This window comes from Triplophysa dalaica, chromosome 20 (assembly GCF_015846415.1).
Source record: "Triplophysa dalaica isolate WHDGS20190420 chromosome 20, ASM1584641v1, whole genome shotgun sequence".
In the NCBI taxonomy this organism is placed as follows: domain Eukaryota; kingdom Metazoa; phylum Chordata; class Actinopteri; order Cypriniformes; family Nemacheilidae; genus Triplophysa; species Triplophysa dalaica.
The window spans coordinates 8737056-8753535 of record NC_079561.1 but is presented as its reverse complement, the minus strand read 5'-3'; the positions used below and the strand labels follow the sequence as shown (position 1 = coordinate 8753535).

Genomic DNA, 16480 nt, shown 5'->3' with positions numbered 1-16480 from the left:
AACATTTTCAAGAATCACGTCTTTCACATGCATTTCATGCACAAACTATCAGAGACATACTAGAGATTAAAACACAGACAGATGTGATGATTTTACCTGGAGTCAGATTGTGGCTTCAGATCCATGGTTGCTAAGATGTTGTTCAGATGATGATGATGCTCATAAATGAATGAGAACTTCGGATGAAGATCGTTGTGTCAGAAGAGGAGCTGAAATAAAACACACAATAAACAATTACATTTGACTTGATTTCATGCATGATCTTATCAACACAATAGAAATAGAGATGAATGAATATCCAATCTACAAATCAGACCGACAGATGTGACGATGATGTACCTTGGAGTCAGGTTGTAATGCAGATGTTTTTATGGGCTGTTGGTGGGTCTTTTATAGTCTGAATGAACTCAAACGTCACATCAGATGGAGAGCAATGGAGTCACTTAATGACCCAAAACCTCAAAATGCATTAAACATCATCCTCTCTGTGTAGTGCAGATGAAACCGCACATGTTTTGTTGATCTTGAAGAATGATGTTGAATCATCATATTGTAGAATATCAAAGACTTATACTGTTAGCTCATCTCAAAAATACACCATGAAGTGCGAAATAGAATTGAAAAGAATTTGACGTATTTTATTATGAACGACATGAGCACTTTGATAAAGACTGAGACACTTTTATATGACACAGACATTCTACAGAAATACAGTTTCAATACGATCATCAAATGTAATTTTAACAAATGTGACACTGATAAATGAGTAATTACTGTCTAAACTCACTGAACTGACCTAAAAACATAATGTTTAAAAAACATAACAATGAACTGAACATGAAGAAGAATAAAGCAGATACTGGAAATATAAACCATCTTTTCTATTACTATTGTTAAAAACCACGGTTTGTGTGTTTGAATTTCATGCATTTTTCATCAGTGTTTGTTCATTTTACGCATTATCTTGTTATTAGTTTCATCCATTATGGTTTAACCTCAGGATCTGTGGCTCATCTCTGTCAATAGAGCTTTTAGAGTGACACTCCCTGTTGAAAAAAACAGCATATAATGGGATAGATGTGTTTTGATGCTGGTTTAAGATAATCATGTGATGGTTTAATCTGGTCATGTACTGGTTTCAACTGGTTCATGTGTTGGTTTTAACTGGTCGTATGCTGGTTTAAAATGGTTCATGTACTGGTTTAATCTGGTCATGTGCTGGTTTCAACTGGTTCATGTGTTGGTTTAAACTGGTCATGTGATGGTTTAAGATGGTTCATGTGCTGATCTTTAGCTGGTTTACGCTGATCATGTGCTCACCAGTTTAAACCAGCTCAAGACCAGCACATGACCAGATTAAAGCAGCACAAACCAGCATCACAACATAGCTAACCCAGTATATGCTTTTTTTTCAATAGGGCTGTTTTTAAGCAGAACAGGAATGAACATTTTTGGCTGAAGGTGTTTGCTGATAAAATGCACATGAAGTGTCACGTTGAGAGTCAAAAAAGCAGATACAGACAACACAAAATGAATCCCTGTAGCGTCATGTGATATCTTTAAAACACATGATGTTATAATCATTTAAAATAAAAAGCTACTGTTTAAACACAACATGATGACATAACCACAGTGAACAGCTATACAAGGTGAATCAGGTGTTATTTTATGCACGCACTTCTGTATTCTGATCACAGAGAAAAACGTTGGTCATTTATTGCTTTTGAAGTGAAGAGGAGTTAAACTAAAGTACATTTAAGGAAAGTCATCACACTCCTACTGTTAACTTTCTCCATATAGATGTTATTTAAGTATTTATTGTATTAAACATCATAAATTCAAAAACAACTGAAATGTGAAGATATAACTGATTTGTGATCATCATCATCGCATCGATCAGATATCGTCATCATCATCACATTTATCAGGTATCATCATAACATCAATCAGGTATCATCATCACATCTATCAGGTATCATAAACATCATCACATCTATCAGGTTTCATCATCATTACATCTATCAGGTATCAACATCGTCACATCCATCAGGTATCATCATCATCACATATATGCGGTACCATCATCATCATCACATCTATCAGGTGTCATCATCATCACATCTGTCATGTATCATCAGAACAGCTCTGCCCCCCATTCATTTCTATTGTAACTAATGCAAGATAATGGGGGGCTGTCAACAACATTCTTCAAAATATCTTCTTTTGTGTTCTGCAGAAGAAAGAAAGACATGCAGGTTTGGAATGACAAGAGGGCGAGTAAATGATGACAGAATTAACTTCTCCTTAACAGCTGTGTGATACTCATATTGTGTGTATCTTCTTGTCTATTGAACTGTCTCCAGTTGTGTATCTGTAGTTGTAAGTGTGTTTGTTAGATTTAAATGAAAATGACATTTGTGATTTTAGAGGCATGACTAAAATAATGTATTAAGCATCTCTATAGAACACATGATAAACAGATTTGATAGTTATTAGTGTGGACTGTCGAAAAGAGATTTTCTAAAAAGAACGACTGGAGAAACCCTGAAGATAAAAGTCTAGAATGTGCATGTTTTGTTATTTACATATATTACCAAACATTGTCTGTAATCTTTTCACATGTAGAATAAAACACATTAGTCTTCATTATGTCATCTGTAATGTGTGCACTGTGTGCTCTCTAAACTAATGTCGACAGTATGTGTGTTTATTAATGTACTGATTTTATTATTATATAAATAAACACAGTCTATGGTAATAAACGTAATCCTGTCACTAAACAAAATGTAAATAAAATGAATAAATGTGTTCCACATTTAAACTGCGCAAACACCTAAAAAAATATATATTTTATGTGTTTTATTGAACGTCAATAGAACAATATAAAGATAATATGCTTACATACAAACAATATGTAAATAAGCATGACATGTTTTCATATAATGCGTAAAGCTTCAACATTATGTTCACAGTTACGTCATCAAAATACCAGATATAAGAAATGGAATGAATAATATTAAAATAAAATGAAAGAAAATGGAAAAATTCAAACTCGACGGTTAGAAATTAAATTATACATTATAATACGAAGATTTAACAGCAATTTCTTTAGTTGCTTTCTTATTTAGTGAAGGTGAAATGGCATCCATGTAATTGACAACAAAATAACAGTACAATCCAAATTATAATATCACCTTAAAATGTATATACCTTTCTGGATATTTTCACTAATAAATGTGTTGACTTCTTTCCAAACATTTCATGACGGAAAAATATCAAAAATTATATTTGGTAAAGTTGGAAAAGAAAATGTCTTTCATTTATTTTTTTCCTGGCAGTATTTTTATGGCTGTTGAAAGTAAATATGAGCATGTGACCTACTCAAACTCACGTGGCTATCAGCTGGGGATGATCTGATCTCACAGAGACACCTGCTGGTGATACAAGCTGATATTTATATATAGAGTTCAGGTGCGATGACGTAATAAATCCAACTAAAATCAGCTGTAGGGTTCTTTCTCTCAAATATTGATTTAACAACTAATACAAAACATACAAAAATGTTTTTGTTTAAGCAGTTTATTGACGTTTCTGTGTATCACGACACAAGCTCTAACTCTCGGAATTAGATAAACATTATCCAGCAAACCAAAGTATAAACTGACTGAGATTTGATATATTCATGTATTCTTTGGAGGTTTTTTCCTCTTCGCTAGTTCATCTCTGGCACATTTCTGTTTTATTGTTTTCTTCTCTGGCAACAAATACAGTTTCAGTTTGATATAAATGTAAGTAACTGTGTTTTCTCATCACGCTGATAGTTTACAGTCACCATCACTCATCTGCAGCAGCCCGTCATTCATTCAACTGGGAAATTCAGTGACGTCAATCAACTTTTCCCAAAACATAAAGCTTTTAAACTGCTTACAGAATCCCAGCTGGGTCACATCAGTGAAGTAGGGAGTAAACACAACACACAAACAACAGATGACATGGATGAAGAGTACTGTGTTTTATTGTACATGTGTGTAGATATATTTCAGTGTCTCTGTGTTAAATGACACAACTGTGTGATCATTCTAGACTCCTTCAATCTCTTTTTATTCTCCCATTCTACAACTATCAAACTACTCTTTTGATGATTTACTCAAAACAGCCTATTTTATTCGTGCATCTACAATCAGAATAATGTCATTTTCACTTTAAGATTATTCAAACACTGTCACTACTGCAGATAAATACACAAAAGTCTGAAAAATAGACACAAATAAACATGAAGATACACACAAGTGAGAATCATCTACTGTACATTATGATTATGGTTGTGTTGTTCTGGTTGTGTATCGTAAAGAAATCTGATGTGTGTTTGATCTACAACAGAAGTGAAGACACCTCAATAAATCTGCAGAATCAGTCCTCATGAACAAATACAATAAACAGTCAGCGACAGGATTCAGGCACAGCAGACATTCAACTAATCTATAGACTTTTAAATATGACAGAGTCAGTCAAAACTCATAATGAGTGATATGATAAAGAAAACATATAATTGAGTATGGGAGGATGATAAATGTATAACTCGGCAGTATGGGGAACAAAAGTGGCCAAAATCATTCTGCGTTTCTGAGACGTCAGTGATATTGAGTGAGAAAGACCCCTCCATGTTCCAACAAAACACAGAATGATTACTGGGTATTCCAACACAAAACAGTACCCACTATTAGTGCTTTAAGTTGGCGAATTGGAAAGCAGGGATTGTGTTTTTAAACACGACATTTTTTTCAAGAAGTGTTGTGTTTGTTTTATCAGCCATGCCGGTGTGGTTTAAGTAGCTCACCTGTTTTAGGCTTCTGTGTCAACGAGTGCCATTAGTTCCTCTTATCAACAGGGGAGTTTGTGTCTGTGTTTGTTCACTTTATAAACTGTGTGAGTATCGTGGCTGTGTGTATGTTATCAGTACTATGAGATTGAAGGTGCTGGGGATTTTCGGCTCTGTGGTGGAGTTTCCTGTCCAGCAGGAAGTGTGTTTCCTGAGTAGTCCTGCTGGCTCCAGGGGCTGTGAAGAGATTGGGCCTGTCCTACAGAGAGACACACACAGGCCAGCACCAGGCTGCTCAATATGGACTATGAGCTCAAGCGAGTCAAGAAGGTAAGTTCATATCCGTCACATACACCAAAACTAGCTGGACTTTTTTTACGGTATTTGAGCACAATTGAGTATTTTGGCTGTGTGTTTGTTTGTTTGTTATACAGTATGCGGCACTTTTTTTATGAACCTGATCAGGTGACTTCTTCAGTTTACATTCATATACTGTTATGTTTGTGTATGTACATTGCAACAGAACTGCCAAAATGCCCAAGTGCATACTTTGTGTGTCAATCAGATCTGTTTGTTGACGCATATGTGTTATTATAAATGTAACAACACTGACAGGGAAGGTATATTATACATCTATGAAAACAGGCCTACCGTTTGTTGCTGCATGATCTTCTTGTAAATGCTATTTGAATGACATAGCCCTGTGTAACTATGTTTTAAAATTCAAATGTTTTAAATTGATCTTGGTCTTATTTACTGGTGTGGTGTTTGTTATTTTGATGGAAGATATCCTAATGTTTGTAGTACTACCCAATAGGGTACAAATCTCTTGAGACTGTATTTTCAAAGATTGCCATGCTTAGCCAAACTACGCATTCAAAGACTGGTAGATCTTCTCAGGGGACAGAAGCTTTCTGGTGGCAGGACAAATACAAGCTTACACTCAAGAGATATGATATTTGTCTGCTGCTGGGTTCTTATGCAGCTATACGGTATCAGGGCCTTGAAAATTTCATCATATAAGAAGCAAAAATATGCCTGTGTGCTTTACTACATTGGCCCCTGAATGTCTCATGACAAATGTACACCTGTCGTTTGAAAACATAAAGAAATGTAAAGATGTGAAAAACAGACCAAAACAGAAGCATGACCGTAATGTCCTGGAATATTGACCATAATGCCCCAATAAGTTTAAGTAAAAAATTCTTGTTAGTTCGCTGCCATAATATTTCTGTAACACAATTAACACAGTTTTGTCATTAAGACCAATCTTCAGGAAAATAGAGAGGACAAACCTATTATCCATGCGTTTTTAAAGGAAATGACATCATAATATACCAACTATATGAGACTGGGACAAATCACTCCTTTTTGAGAAGGGTTTTCTTTGTGGGTAACTTCAGTGACATTTCTCTTGACACACAAAATATGATATGTCACAACAAACACTTATTATTTTTGGAGAACAAGTATTGATTATTTTAAGTAGTTGACGGCAAAACTATCAAGTGAATTTATATTTTAGATTATTTTCATGATTAAATGCAGATAAGAATGTGCTAATTCACAAAATCGCATAGCTGAAAAGTTTTGTGTGAGTTTTGTGTGATATAAACTTTTTTTTAACAAAATATATGACTTTTTCCACATGTTGTTGTGTAATTGGGGAAGAGTGTTTTATAGGAAAATATACGCTGATGCTTTTTATTGAAGGCAATTTATAAAAAATATATCTCACAGGGCTAACAAGGCTATGGGAAATACCATCCTGAGAAGCAAATTTTTGCATCATATTATTTTCAAATATTATGTATTACTGATGAGGTGAAAGGACTGTAACTGAACGTGGTATTGGAGTTATTGTTTGGGTTTAATGATGGAATTATGCGACAAGGTTGATTCATTATTCGGATTTTCCTTGTGAATTTAATGAATTTGGACAGACACCCTGGAAGCTGTCAGGATGATCGATAAGTGCCATTATAGTTCACATCTGAAATGAGTACACACATTCCATCATTGATGTGTCTGAAACATGTGATTGATTTATACACATTACACAGATTTACAAACGCTGGTTGCGTGTTCCCTCTTTAGATCCACATTGTAAATTACTGAAGCGTATATTTTCATGTGTGTGATTATACAAGGACAAAAATGCATGAATACACATGTAAGGTTGTCAGGAGGCATCTGGTCTCTAATCTATCTTCTGTGTCTAACAGCTGTCTCGCTGATGATGATGTCACAGTTTGAGCTGCAGGCTGCATTTGAATGACATCATCATAACAGCAGATTTAAACAGGCTTTCACAAATCACGCCAAAGAATGTATTAAGAGATTTCTAAGGCAGAATGCAATACAGATTCAACCAAGAAATATTATTTATAATGTCATTTTTTTTCTAATCCTTTTTTTCAATATATCCAAAATGGCATTGGTCGCAAAACTAAAAAGATCTATTAATGTTTCTCTCTTTTTTCTATTAGGGCTTTGTGTCACCAATAAAGCGTGTGTTCTCTAAATCCAGTCGGCGACAGACAGACAAAGGCAGTTTGTATCGTAGACCTCTGCACACTGTCCCTCTCTACCCACCTGACTACCTTATCCATCCGGAGAGACTCATCTATGACTACGTGGAGAAGGAAGTCAAGGTTACCCAAATGTATATTTACAAAAATGTGATTCAAGATTGACAGAGTCTGTAGGCTATGTATTTTAGCAAATTTGACTGTTGTGAATGTCACCAACAGTTCCTGGGACACCTGACATGGGTGTCATGTTCTTTAAACCCATCTAGCAGAGATGAGCTGCTGCAGCTTCTGGACACAGCCAGGGTGAGAGCAGCTTACACAACAATCTCAGCCCATAACTCTGATTTGTCAAGGCCATAATGTATATATTTATATTTTGAGGGTAGACTAGTGGTAAAAGTTGGTCTTTTGTTAGTGATACAGCAGTTGAATACTTACAGATATACTTCAATATCTTTCAATAACGCTTGCCTGTCTGTCACATCTCCACTTGAAACTTAAAATTGCATGTTACTTTACCTTCATGTGGGCTGATGTCAAATGACCTCAAACTGAGTCATTTCCCCCAAAATACTAGAGACAGATCAACTTGTTAATCATTATTTAAGCTTACTGTTTTCAGTCTTGCTCCGTTTGGTTTATACTGTATATTTATTTAAAGTTTACAGATGGAGGCTTTAATAAACCAAAAGCAGATTCCAAAAAGTGCATTTGGGGAAGGGGGCGATATTTGTAGAGGCATTCCAAACAAAAGTAAACACCTCAATCCCTTCAGAGGTCTGTTGGTAATGGTTTGCACTGGTAATGGTCATTTCAAGGAAGTGATTTTTGTTTTTTAGATTGTGATCTTGGTTTACAAGTTCTTGTAATGGATTTTAAAGCAAATATGTTCTGGGATTTCGACTTTCCATACTAATGTAAGCAGAATAATTTAATTTGTCTTTATTTTTCATTAGTGATAAGAAAATATGATTTAAGATTATGCCAGTTTTGTTAGTAGGACAGCATGTTTAGTTTAATTTGTTTATTCATGTTGAGTTTTTTAAACACCAAAAGCAATTGGACAATATTTGACAATGTGTTTTTGCAACAGGACTTGTGTTGTTTTGTCATGGTAACATTTGATCAGTTCCTTCGCCAAGGGGGTTCCAAACGCACACGAGAGAGTAATTCCCTAAAGACCTTACTTTAAGAGCTCCTCCCTTCAGAGGGAGCAGGGCACTTTCATTCGTAAACGACCCCAAGTGTTCCACAGGCAGTGCTTTTCTGCTAAAATTACCACTACCATTTCCTGTTATATTTTTACAGTGTGCAAAATTTTGTTCTTGCAAAAAATCTAATCTGTTGTTGTAATTTACACTTGATTTAGAAAGTTTTTTTTTATTATTTCTGTAGAAGCTGAGAGTTTTGCCTATGAAGACCAGTGTAGAGCAGGACTGCATTCTCAGTCTGTCTGCCCGCTGCCTGCTGCTTACCTGGAGGGACAATGAAAAACTGCTGTTGAGAATCCCCACACATGAGATCGCTGCTGCCTCTTACCTGCGGGATGATGCACTGCACCTTGTAGTGCTCAAAACTGGTCTGTAGAAACCAGAATCAAAATGCTCTTTTATTGGTGATACTTTACAATAAAGTTGTTTTTGTTGTTAACATTAGTAAATGCATTAACCAAGATGAACTACACTTGAGTAATGTCGTTTTTCAGCATGTATTAAGAATTGTTTATGTTAGTTAATGCCAATACAATTGTTCATGTTAGTTCATGGTGCATTAACTAATTTTAACAGACACAACATTTGATTTTAAACATGTATTAGTAAACACTAAAATGAACACGAACTAAGATTTATAAATGATGTAAATGTATTGTTCATTGTTACTTCATGTTAAATACAGCATTTAGGTCATAGTACCCACTACAATCTGTGTGTGTAGTTTTGAATTAAACGTTTCTCTTCTCAGGTCTTAATGTGGACACTGTGCTAGCAGGTGACAGCCTAGAAAATAGACCTACCGGTCTTGAGAGCCGCAGACAAACTATAAGCAATACTGATCCCAGACCTGCAGGAGGCACTATGGAGCGCCGGCACACCATCTGTGGTGTAGACTGGAAGCTATCCTCTCGCAATGAGCCCAAACAGGGCAGTGTGGGAGGAGGAGGTGGAACTGGAGGAAGCAGTGGGGACGGCGGGAGCCTGGAGAAGAAACGTGTGAGCGGGAGCTGGGAGCGCAGGCAGACTCGGAAGCCTTGTGGAGGGAGCTGGGAGAAACGGCCGATTAGTGGGAGCTGGGACAGGCGGCCTGTAGGCGGGAGCTGGGAGCGGCGTGGAGGTGGAGTGGTTGTAGGAGGGAGCTGGGAGAAGAGGCATTGGCCCGGAGCTAAACCGGGTGGCAGCTGGGAGAAGAGACACACTCCGGGCGGAAGCTGGGAACGCAGGCAGGCTTGCACAGGGAGCTGGGAGAGGGGGAGGTCATACGGGAGCTGGGAGAGGAGGAACCATAACCCATTAGAACCCATGCCATGCCCTGATGCTTATTGCAACCTGATTATACTGGCTGTGGAGAACAGGGTGAGAAGGGTTTATAGTAATAATGAATAGGGTTGTCCTAAATCCAATAATGTGAATGAATGTGTGCATGGATGGATGGATAGAAGTAGACATTAGTGAAGTGAATTGATATATGGATGAATGAATAAGTGAATGAATTGATGGAAGGATAAATGTGATATATTGGTGGGTGGGTGGATGGATGGATGGATGCGCTACTAGGCCATTGAAATATGTTGGAGAAAGAATGAGAAGAGGTATGGAAAGACGGATGGATGGAAGAATGAGTGAATGACAAATAGACAGATAGGCGTAGATGGATGGATGGATGAGACAATCAGTGAATGAATGAAGGGATGGAGGGATGGATGGGTGGAGGGAGGGATGGATGGATATATGGATGAAAGTCATGTGTTTGATGGATGGATGGATGGATGGAAGAGTGAGTGAATGACAAATAGATGGATATGAGTAGAAGGATGGATGGATGGATGAAGGGATTATTGTTAAAGTAATTAATTTGGGTAAAATGTTTTGTCATTATTATTCATTGATGTGACTAGCAGAGACGGGTAACAAAGCATTAATGTGATTGGTTGGTTGGAAAGACAAATATTTTCACCGTCAGTTATTGCATACATTTTTTATAGTGCTATTTGATCATATAGTCACTATTGTATAACTTAATGAACATTTGGCTGGGAAGTGTTAAGGAATCAGGCTGTGGAGATTCCAGTTTGGTCAGAGAGCATCATAAAAATGCCTCAAGGTGAGCTGTAGCTCCGCCCCCTGTGTTCACCACAATGATGAGATGAGATGTGTCAGTTGTGATGTGAACAGCTCTCGGAGCAGACTCCCCAGTGATGTAACATCCTGGCTTATATAACAGCATGCTGTGTCAGTGATCGCTGCACATGTGTGTATGTCTGCCTGCAGGCCATAATATGGAAGGGATTGTGTTGACCCACATTTCAGTCTGGTTGCTTTTATGAGAGTGAAATTTGTGTGTAAGAGAAAGAAAAGCAGAAAGGTGAATGTGTGTTGTATAATCTTTTTTTTCCCTTTTTTTTAAAACACACAAACACTCCTACAGGACGCTGCAGAGGAATACTGCGCCCTCATTTGTCAAATGTTTCAGATCATCTATGGACATCAGACCATCGAGTGCGTCGACAGGGCGGGATACCATTACACCATGCCTGACCGCTATTGGCTGCAAAGGAGTGAGTGACATCTCCATTGACATTTAGAAGCCAATTAGAACTCAGAGTGGGATGGCCATTAAAAACATAAACTCTGTGGCTTACACATGCTGGGTCACTACCAAGAAATAGGTTGCAGGTCTGTTCTGAATCATGAACCACAGAGAACAAATAATGCTGAAGGGAAAAATTAACCAACGTTAGGCTAAATATGCGAAGTTGTGAGATAAAAAAAAGATTTATTAGCTTTTATAAGAGAGGACAAAACTACTTTAAATCGTTGATTCAATCTAGTGTTCATCGATTATCTATTTTGACTATGCCTGAACTGACACAAATATAATCTTTGTCTAAAAGAATGGCCTTCTACTGATTTTATAAATGTAATTGCTCAACAAGATATGTTTTACTGTAGTTTTCTTTTGCCTGAAAGCACAAATGAAGAGTTTGTTTTTTATTTGTCATGTTCTTATTGTGTTTTATTGTGTTAGCTTGTATTTTTTTAGGTAGTATTACTTAACTAAAACAACCCAACTGCTGCTTGAAGTTATCTCATTTTTAAAATAGACTCTTCAAATGCATGACATATCTCTCTCTTTTGCCATCAATGCTTGTCCAAGATGACAGCTGTCTCACTGATATGACATATGGCTATGACACAGACTTCAGCTGCTGTAGTTCATAGTGAGTATGTCTCTGTTTGTGCATTCTCAAAATCATTGATTCATGAAATCTGTATTTCTGAAAAACTGTTACATTCTTAATGCGATTTCTGAAAGGGATAGTTCACCCACAAATAATATTTCTGTCATCAATTCACACTCGTCGTTTAAAATTCACACAGTCGTTTAAAAACCTGAATATGATTCTTTTTTTTTAGAAATGTCTCTGTAATTTCGTGTATATACAATAGAAGTCAATGGGGTCAATGTTATTTGGTTTCCAACGTTCTTCAAAATATTTTCTTTTGTGTTCTGCAGAAGAAATAAAGTCATACAGATTTAAAATGACATGAGGGTGAATCATTTTCAATCTGGTCTATCGCATTTTCAGCTGTTGTCAGTAATATCTGTGGCACTTACATCGTCTTCCATTATTCGGACAAACAGCCCTAACCCAAATTCATGACATCGACAGAAAGCATTCGATCTGAATGGGTACTGGCCATTTTCAAAGTCATATTTGTATTTTAAAGAGTTTAGTGTTAACGGTTCTTTTTTTCTTTAGAAAATGGCGCAATAGGCCATTTATTGTGATATCTGTCTGGTTGTAGGGACATTTATGCTGTCAGTACTGTGTATTAAGATATAATCTGAATATCAATACAAATTCCTCAAGTGTCGTAATGAACGTCATATTATCTTCTAGTGATGGTTCTCAGGAGGCATTTGAGGCGTATTACAGTGAGAACTACAGTGAGAACTCATCCCTCTCCTGTCATGACTCTCATAGAAGCCTGGCCTCCACACACAGCGACCCGGAGCCGTCTAATGCCAGCCTGCAGGAATACATGATCATAGTAAGATGCTTACACGCACTGCCAACCACTGTTATTTATACAGTTATGTACATTGGTTAGTTTTAAAATGTAATTGTGTTATGTAATTATCCTAATGACATATGAAACTTTCTTATGAAACACAAAATATGTATTCTGTTATAATCGGTTGTGGCAATGGCCGAGCATAACTGGGGAGACTCCAGTCAAGGACAAACTATATATTTTTAAAGCATTTGTAAATGCAAAAAATGACACTTAATTTGTCTATGAAATGTGCATTATGCTGAGGGCTATAGTTCATGAATACAAAATGAAAAATGTCTACATTTTAAAGTAGAGAAATTTTCTCGCCACGTTCCACACCTACCCCAAACCCCCCATTTTCAATCCTGGTATTATATAAATCGGCTGTGTTGTTATTGGTCAGTTGAGGAGTAAGCTGACGCCTCAGGAGATTCAGCAGTTTGCTCTGTTCCTGAGAGAATACAGACTGGGCGCTTCCATAGAGCAGTTCTGCACTGACCTGCTGGAGCTCTATGGAGACTCACGCAAGTTTCTACTGCTTGGTGAGAACACAAAGCACAACAGACATCAGAGCATCTCTCGTTTCCTTTCTTAAAGGTAGACTCCACCCAGAAATTAAAATTCTGTCATCATTAACTTAATTTAGTTGTTCCAAACCTGTATACATTTCTTTGTTCTCATGAACACAAAGAAAGATATTTGGAAGAATGTTAGCAACTGACATTTTGAGGAATTTAGGAAAGCAAATATTTCTAGGGCACATTTGACTTACTTTTAATTTTTTCCTTTGGTAGCCAATGATGTCCCAGAAATTTTCAGTATTTCAGTACATCATGCCGGTTTTTTTTTTTTTGGGTGGAGTATCCCTCAGCAGTTATGTGCCTGTTTTTACCCCTCTTGGGGCATAATTGTATCATTGGGTTATTTTGTTTTGTGCTCAGTAAATGACTTTCTACTAAACTTTCACTGAACGCTTAAAAGTCATGACCTGCTCAGATATGGCATTGCGATCAGAGTTTCAGTATTCAGTGTCTATCATTTATTAACTCATTATACGGGTATTGGAGTAACATGTAGCTTAATGAATATTCATGAGCACCTGGTCATAAAAGTCGTTTTAGCAACATCACACATTCACAGCAAGACAGAATTACAAATCCCGCTACTAACACCAGTGCGTGTAGGAAAAGAAACATGATCCTAGACTATAAATAACTCTACGAACGGTATTATAAATAACTGCGTACTGTGAATTGACATTATTAGAGCTGTCACAAATACATATTTAGAAGATGATTAATTAAATTATCAAAATAAAGAATAATAACAGATAGGTTTTCACAGTGTATTTAATATATGTTTTGTGAATGGGCTTCTGAAGTGAGCTGGCCAGACGTAGAGCAACACAGGTTACACAGAGCGATTGTATGCAACTGAGACACAATTACATAACGCTCTCACAAAGCTACTTATACCTCTGCTGCCTGTACACTCATCTGACCTGACACGCTGGCAAAACCCTGAGTCAGCTCGATACTTACATACAATGCGAGACTGTTGGTGTTGGGTAAATCAATAAGCATTCAGTATTGTTATTGTCCGTTTTTAGAGTAGAGTTGCGGTGCTGAATAAGGCCACTTTATCATGAACGCTGCCACATTCTCACGGGAAAAAGCTGTTTGAGTGGAAGTAATGTGTTTATCTGTCTTAGAGATCTTATAAACAACTTGGAAGGCATATAAATAGTAAAAGAGAGATTTTTGTTTGCTTGCATCTGTATTTGTTTGGATAAAGGGACTAAAAGAATGTTTTGTGGTACATTTTAAATTTTATTGAGTATTTAAGTGAGTATTTAAATCATTCTGTCATCATTTACTCACCCTCCTGTCATTTCATACCCTCCATGACATTCTTTCTTCCGCAGAACACAAAAGAAGATATTTTGAACTGGACTGGACAAATGCAAGTGAATAGAGCCCAGTTAGAAACATTTTTCAAAAGATCTTCTTTTGTGTTCTGCGGAAGAAAAAAAAGTCAAAATTTTCATTTTTGGGTTAACTTATCACTTTAAACATTTTAGTTTCAAAAATATTTTATTGATTTATTTAACAAATGTACGTGTCTATAATTGAACTATTAACAGGTTTGAGTATTCCAACCCAACAATTGTGTGCAGTCTATAGAAAACATAAAGCAATGGAAATTTTATACGTATTTCCTCTCCCATGTGACCAGGCATGAGACCCTTTATTCCTGATAAGGATGTGGGAGTCTTTGAGACTTTCCTGGAGGACATTGGGATCCGAGAGGGCGGGATCTTGACGGATAGTTTTGGCCGAATCAAGCGGAGCATGAGCAACACATCTGCCACAGCGGTCCGAGGCTATGATGGCTGGTCTCACGACTTCAATCGCAGAATCGATGACATCACACATGACATTGAGGCCTTGGGCTTCGAGGAAGGAAATGGTGACATAGAAGAAGAGGACTATTACCTTTGAAATAACACCAAAATTATCTCTCCTGTTTTTCATAGTTTTAATGTAAAACTACTGTATACCTGATGCACTGGACTGGAGAATATTTGAAAACAGGTTTTATCTCTCTTATGTACTTCTAACTTTGGTGTAATATATTACTGTATCTCTATTATGTATTTTTATAAAAGTTGAACATTTATACGTGCATGCAATTTATCTGACCACAGAGGTGCTGTTTATTATATTTGCATCCATTTTGCATCTTTATCTGAATATCATTTGCATGCAGGGTTGGTTATTTCATGTTTCTCGTGAATGAATTTAGAGCACCATCACAGTGAGGGAGATCCATAAAGAGAGTTCGTAATATTTGAAGAAAGGTCACCAAGATATAAAAACCAAAAAGAGGGTTTGGGTAAAAGAAGTAAGGATTTTCACACCCATTACACAATAATCTTCTGTGTACTGCTTGTGCTCCGGTCTGCAGGGAGAATAGCTCATGAAAAACTCAGTCATGGCATTCTTTCCAGAGGCACTGTCACCTTGCCACAATGCAGTGCCCTTCCCCTCCCTGCCCTCTTATCTGTGCCAGTTGGTGGGCTCTATGGCGGTTATTGAGGGTTATCAAAATGGCACAGGCACATGTCAGGCTATGTAATAAGACAGTTATGTAATAAGACTGGGCAGGATCACAGAGAAGAACAGGGTGAAATAAAGTGATAAACCTATTCTCACACCCAGATAATGGTATTACTCAAACAATGATCATTAATGCTCAAGTAGGCTGTAGTTCATAATAACAACACAATATTTTAACTATTACAATGTCTTTATAAAGAGACAGGGGCTAGTTGTTACACAAGAAAATTGTCGGGATGACTATTGCTAACTACCCTTGAGAAAATTAACCATGGTTTTATCCCCAAAAACATGGTTTTACCACAGTTGGAACAAAAATATACAAAAAATAATAATAAAATAATTACTGTAGCAAAAAGATGGTTTTGCCAAAAGTAATCAATGCACCAAAATGCCAACTTGTCTACAACCATGATTAGTGTTCGTCAGTGTTGGGTGTAACTAGTTACTAAGTAATTAGTTACTGTAATTTAATTACTTTTCCCTTGAAAAAGTAAAGTAAGGGATTACTCATATGTTTTCTGGAATTTAATTACAGTTACTTTTGATGTGATTAAACTAAATACTTTGTGAAATATATGCGTGTGCAATAGTGTAATTGACATCAAAATTCAAAGTCTTACTTTAAAATCTGTGCTTTAATGTATAATTCTCACATTTGTAATACTTTGGTTAATAATATTATTTATTTGAACGAATTCAATAAGCCGTTTCATGTCTATCCTTGAACCA

General features: G+C 36.7%; 1 protein-coding gene across 2 annotated transcripts; it reads left to right on the top strand.

Annotated features, from left to right (window-relative positions):
• Positions 1 to 5081: 5081 nt before the first annotated feature.
• Positions 5082 to 15837, top strand: ccm2l (CCM2 like scaffold protein). 2 transcript variants are annotated; one of them, XM_056733024.1, is made up of 10 exons: positions 5082 to 5149; positions 7309 to 7473; positions 7573 to 7656; positions 8749 to 8932; positions 9316 to 9923; positions 10996 to 11125; positions 11725 to 11788; positions 12473 to 12623; positions 13033 to 13171; positions 14865 to 15837. In XM_056733024.1, exons 1-10 carry the CDS (start codon positions 5120 to 5122, stop codon positions 15128 to 15130), a joined length of 1821 nt encoding a protein of 606 aa, XP_056589002.1. In that variant the 5' UTR covers positions 5082 to 5119; the 3' UTR covers positions 15131 to 15837. The 2 variants fall into 2 exon arrangements, with proteins under 2 accessions (XP_056589002.1, XP_056589003.1); XM_056733025.1 differs by lacking the exons at positions 5082 to 5149; positions 7309 to 7473; positions 7573 to 7656 and adding exons at positions 8062 to 8106; positions 8193 to 8270.
• The last annotated feature ends 643 nt before the right edge of the window (positions 15838 to 16480 follow it).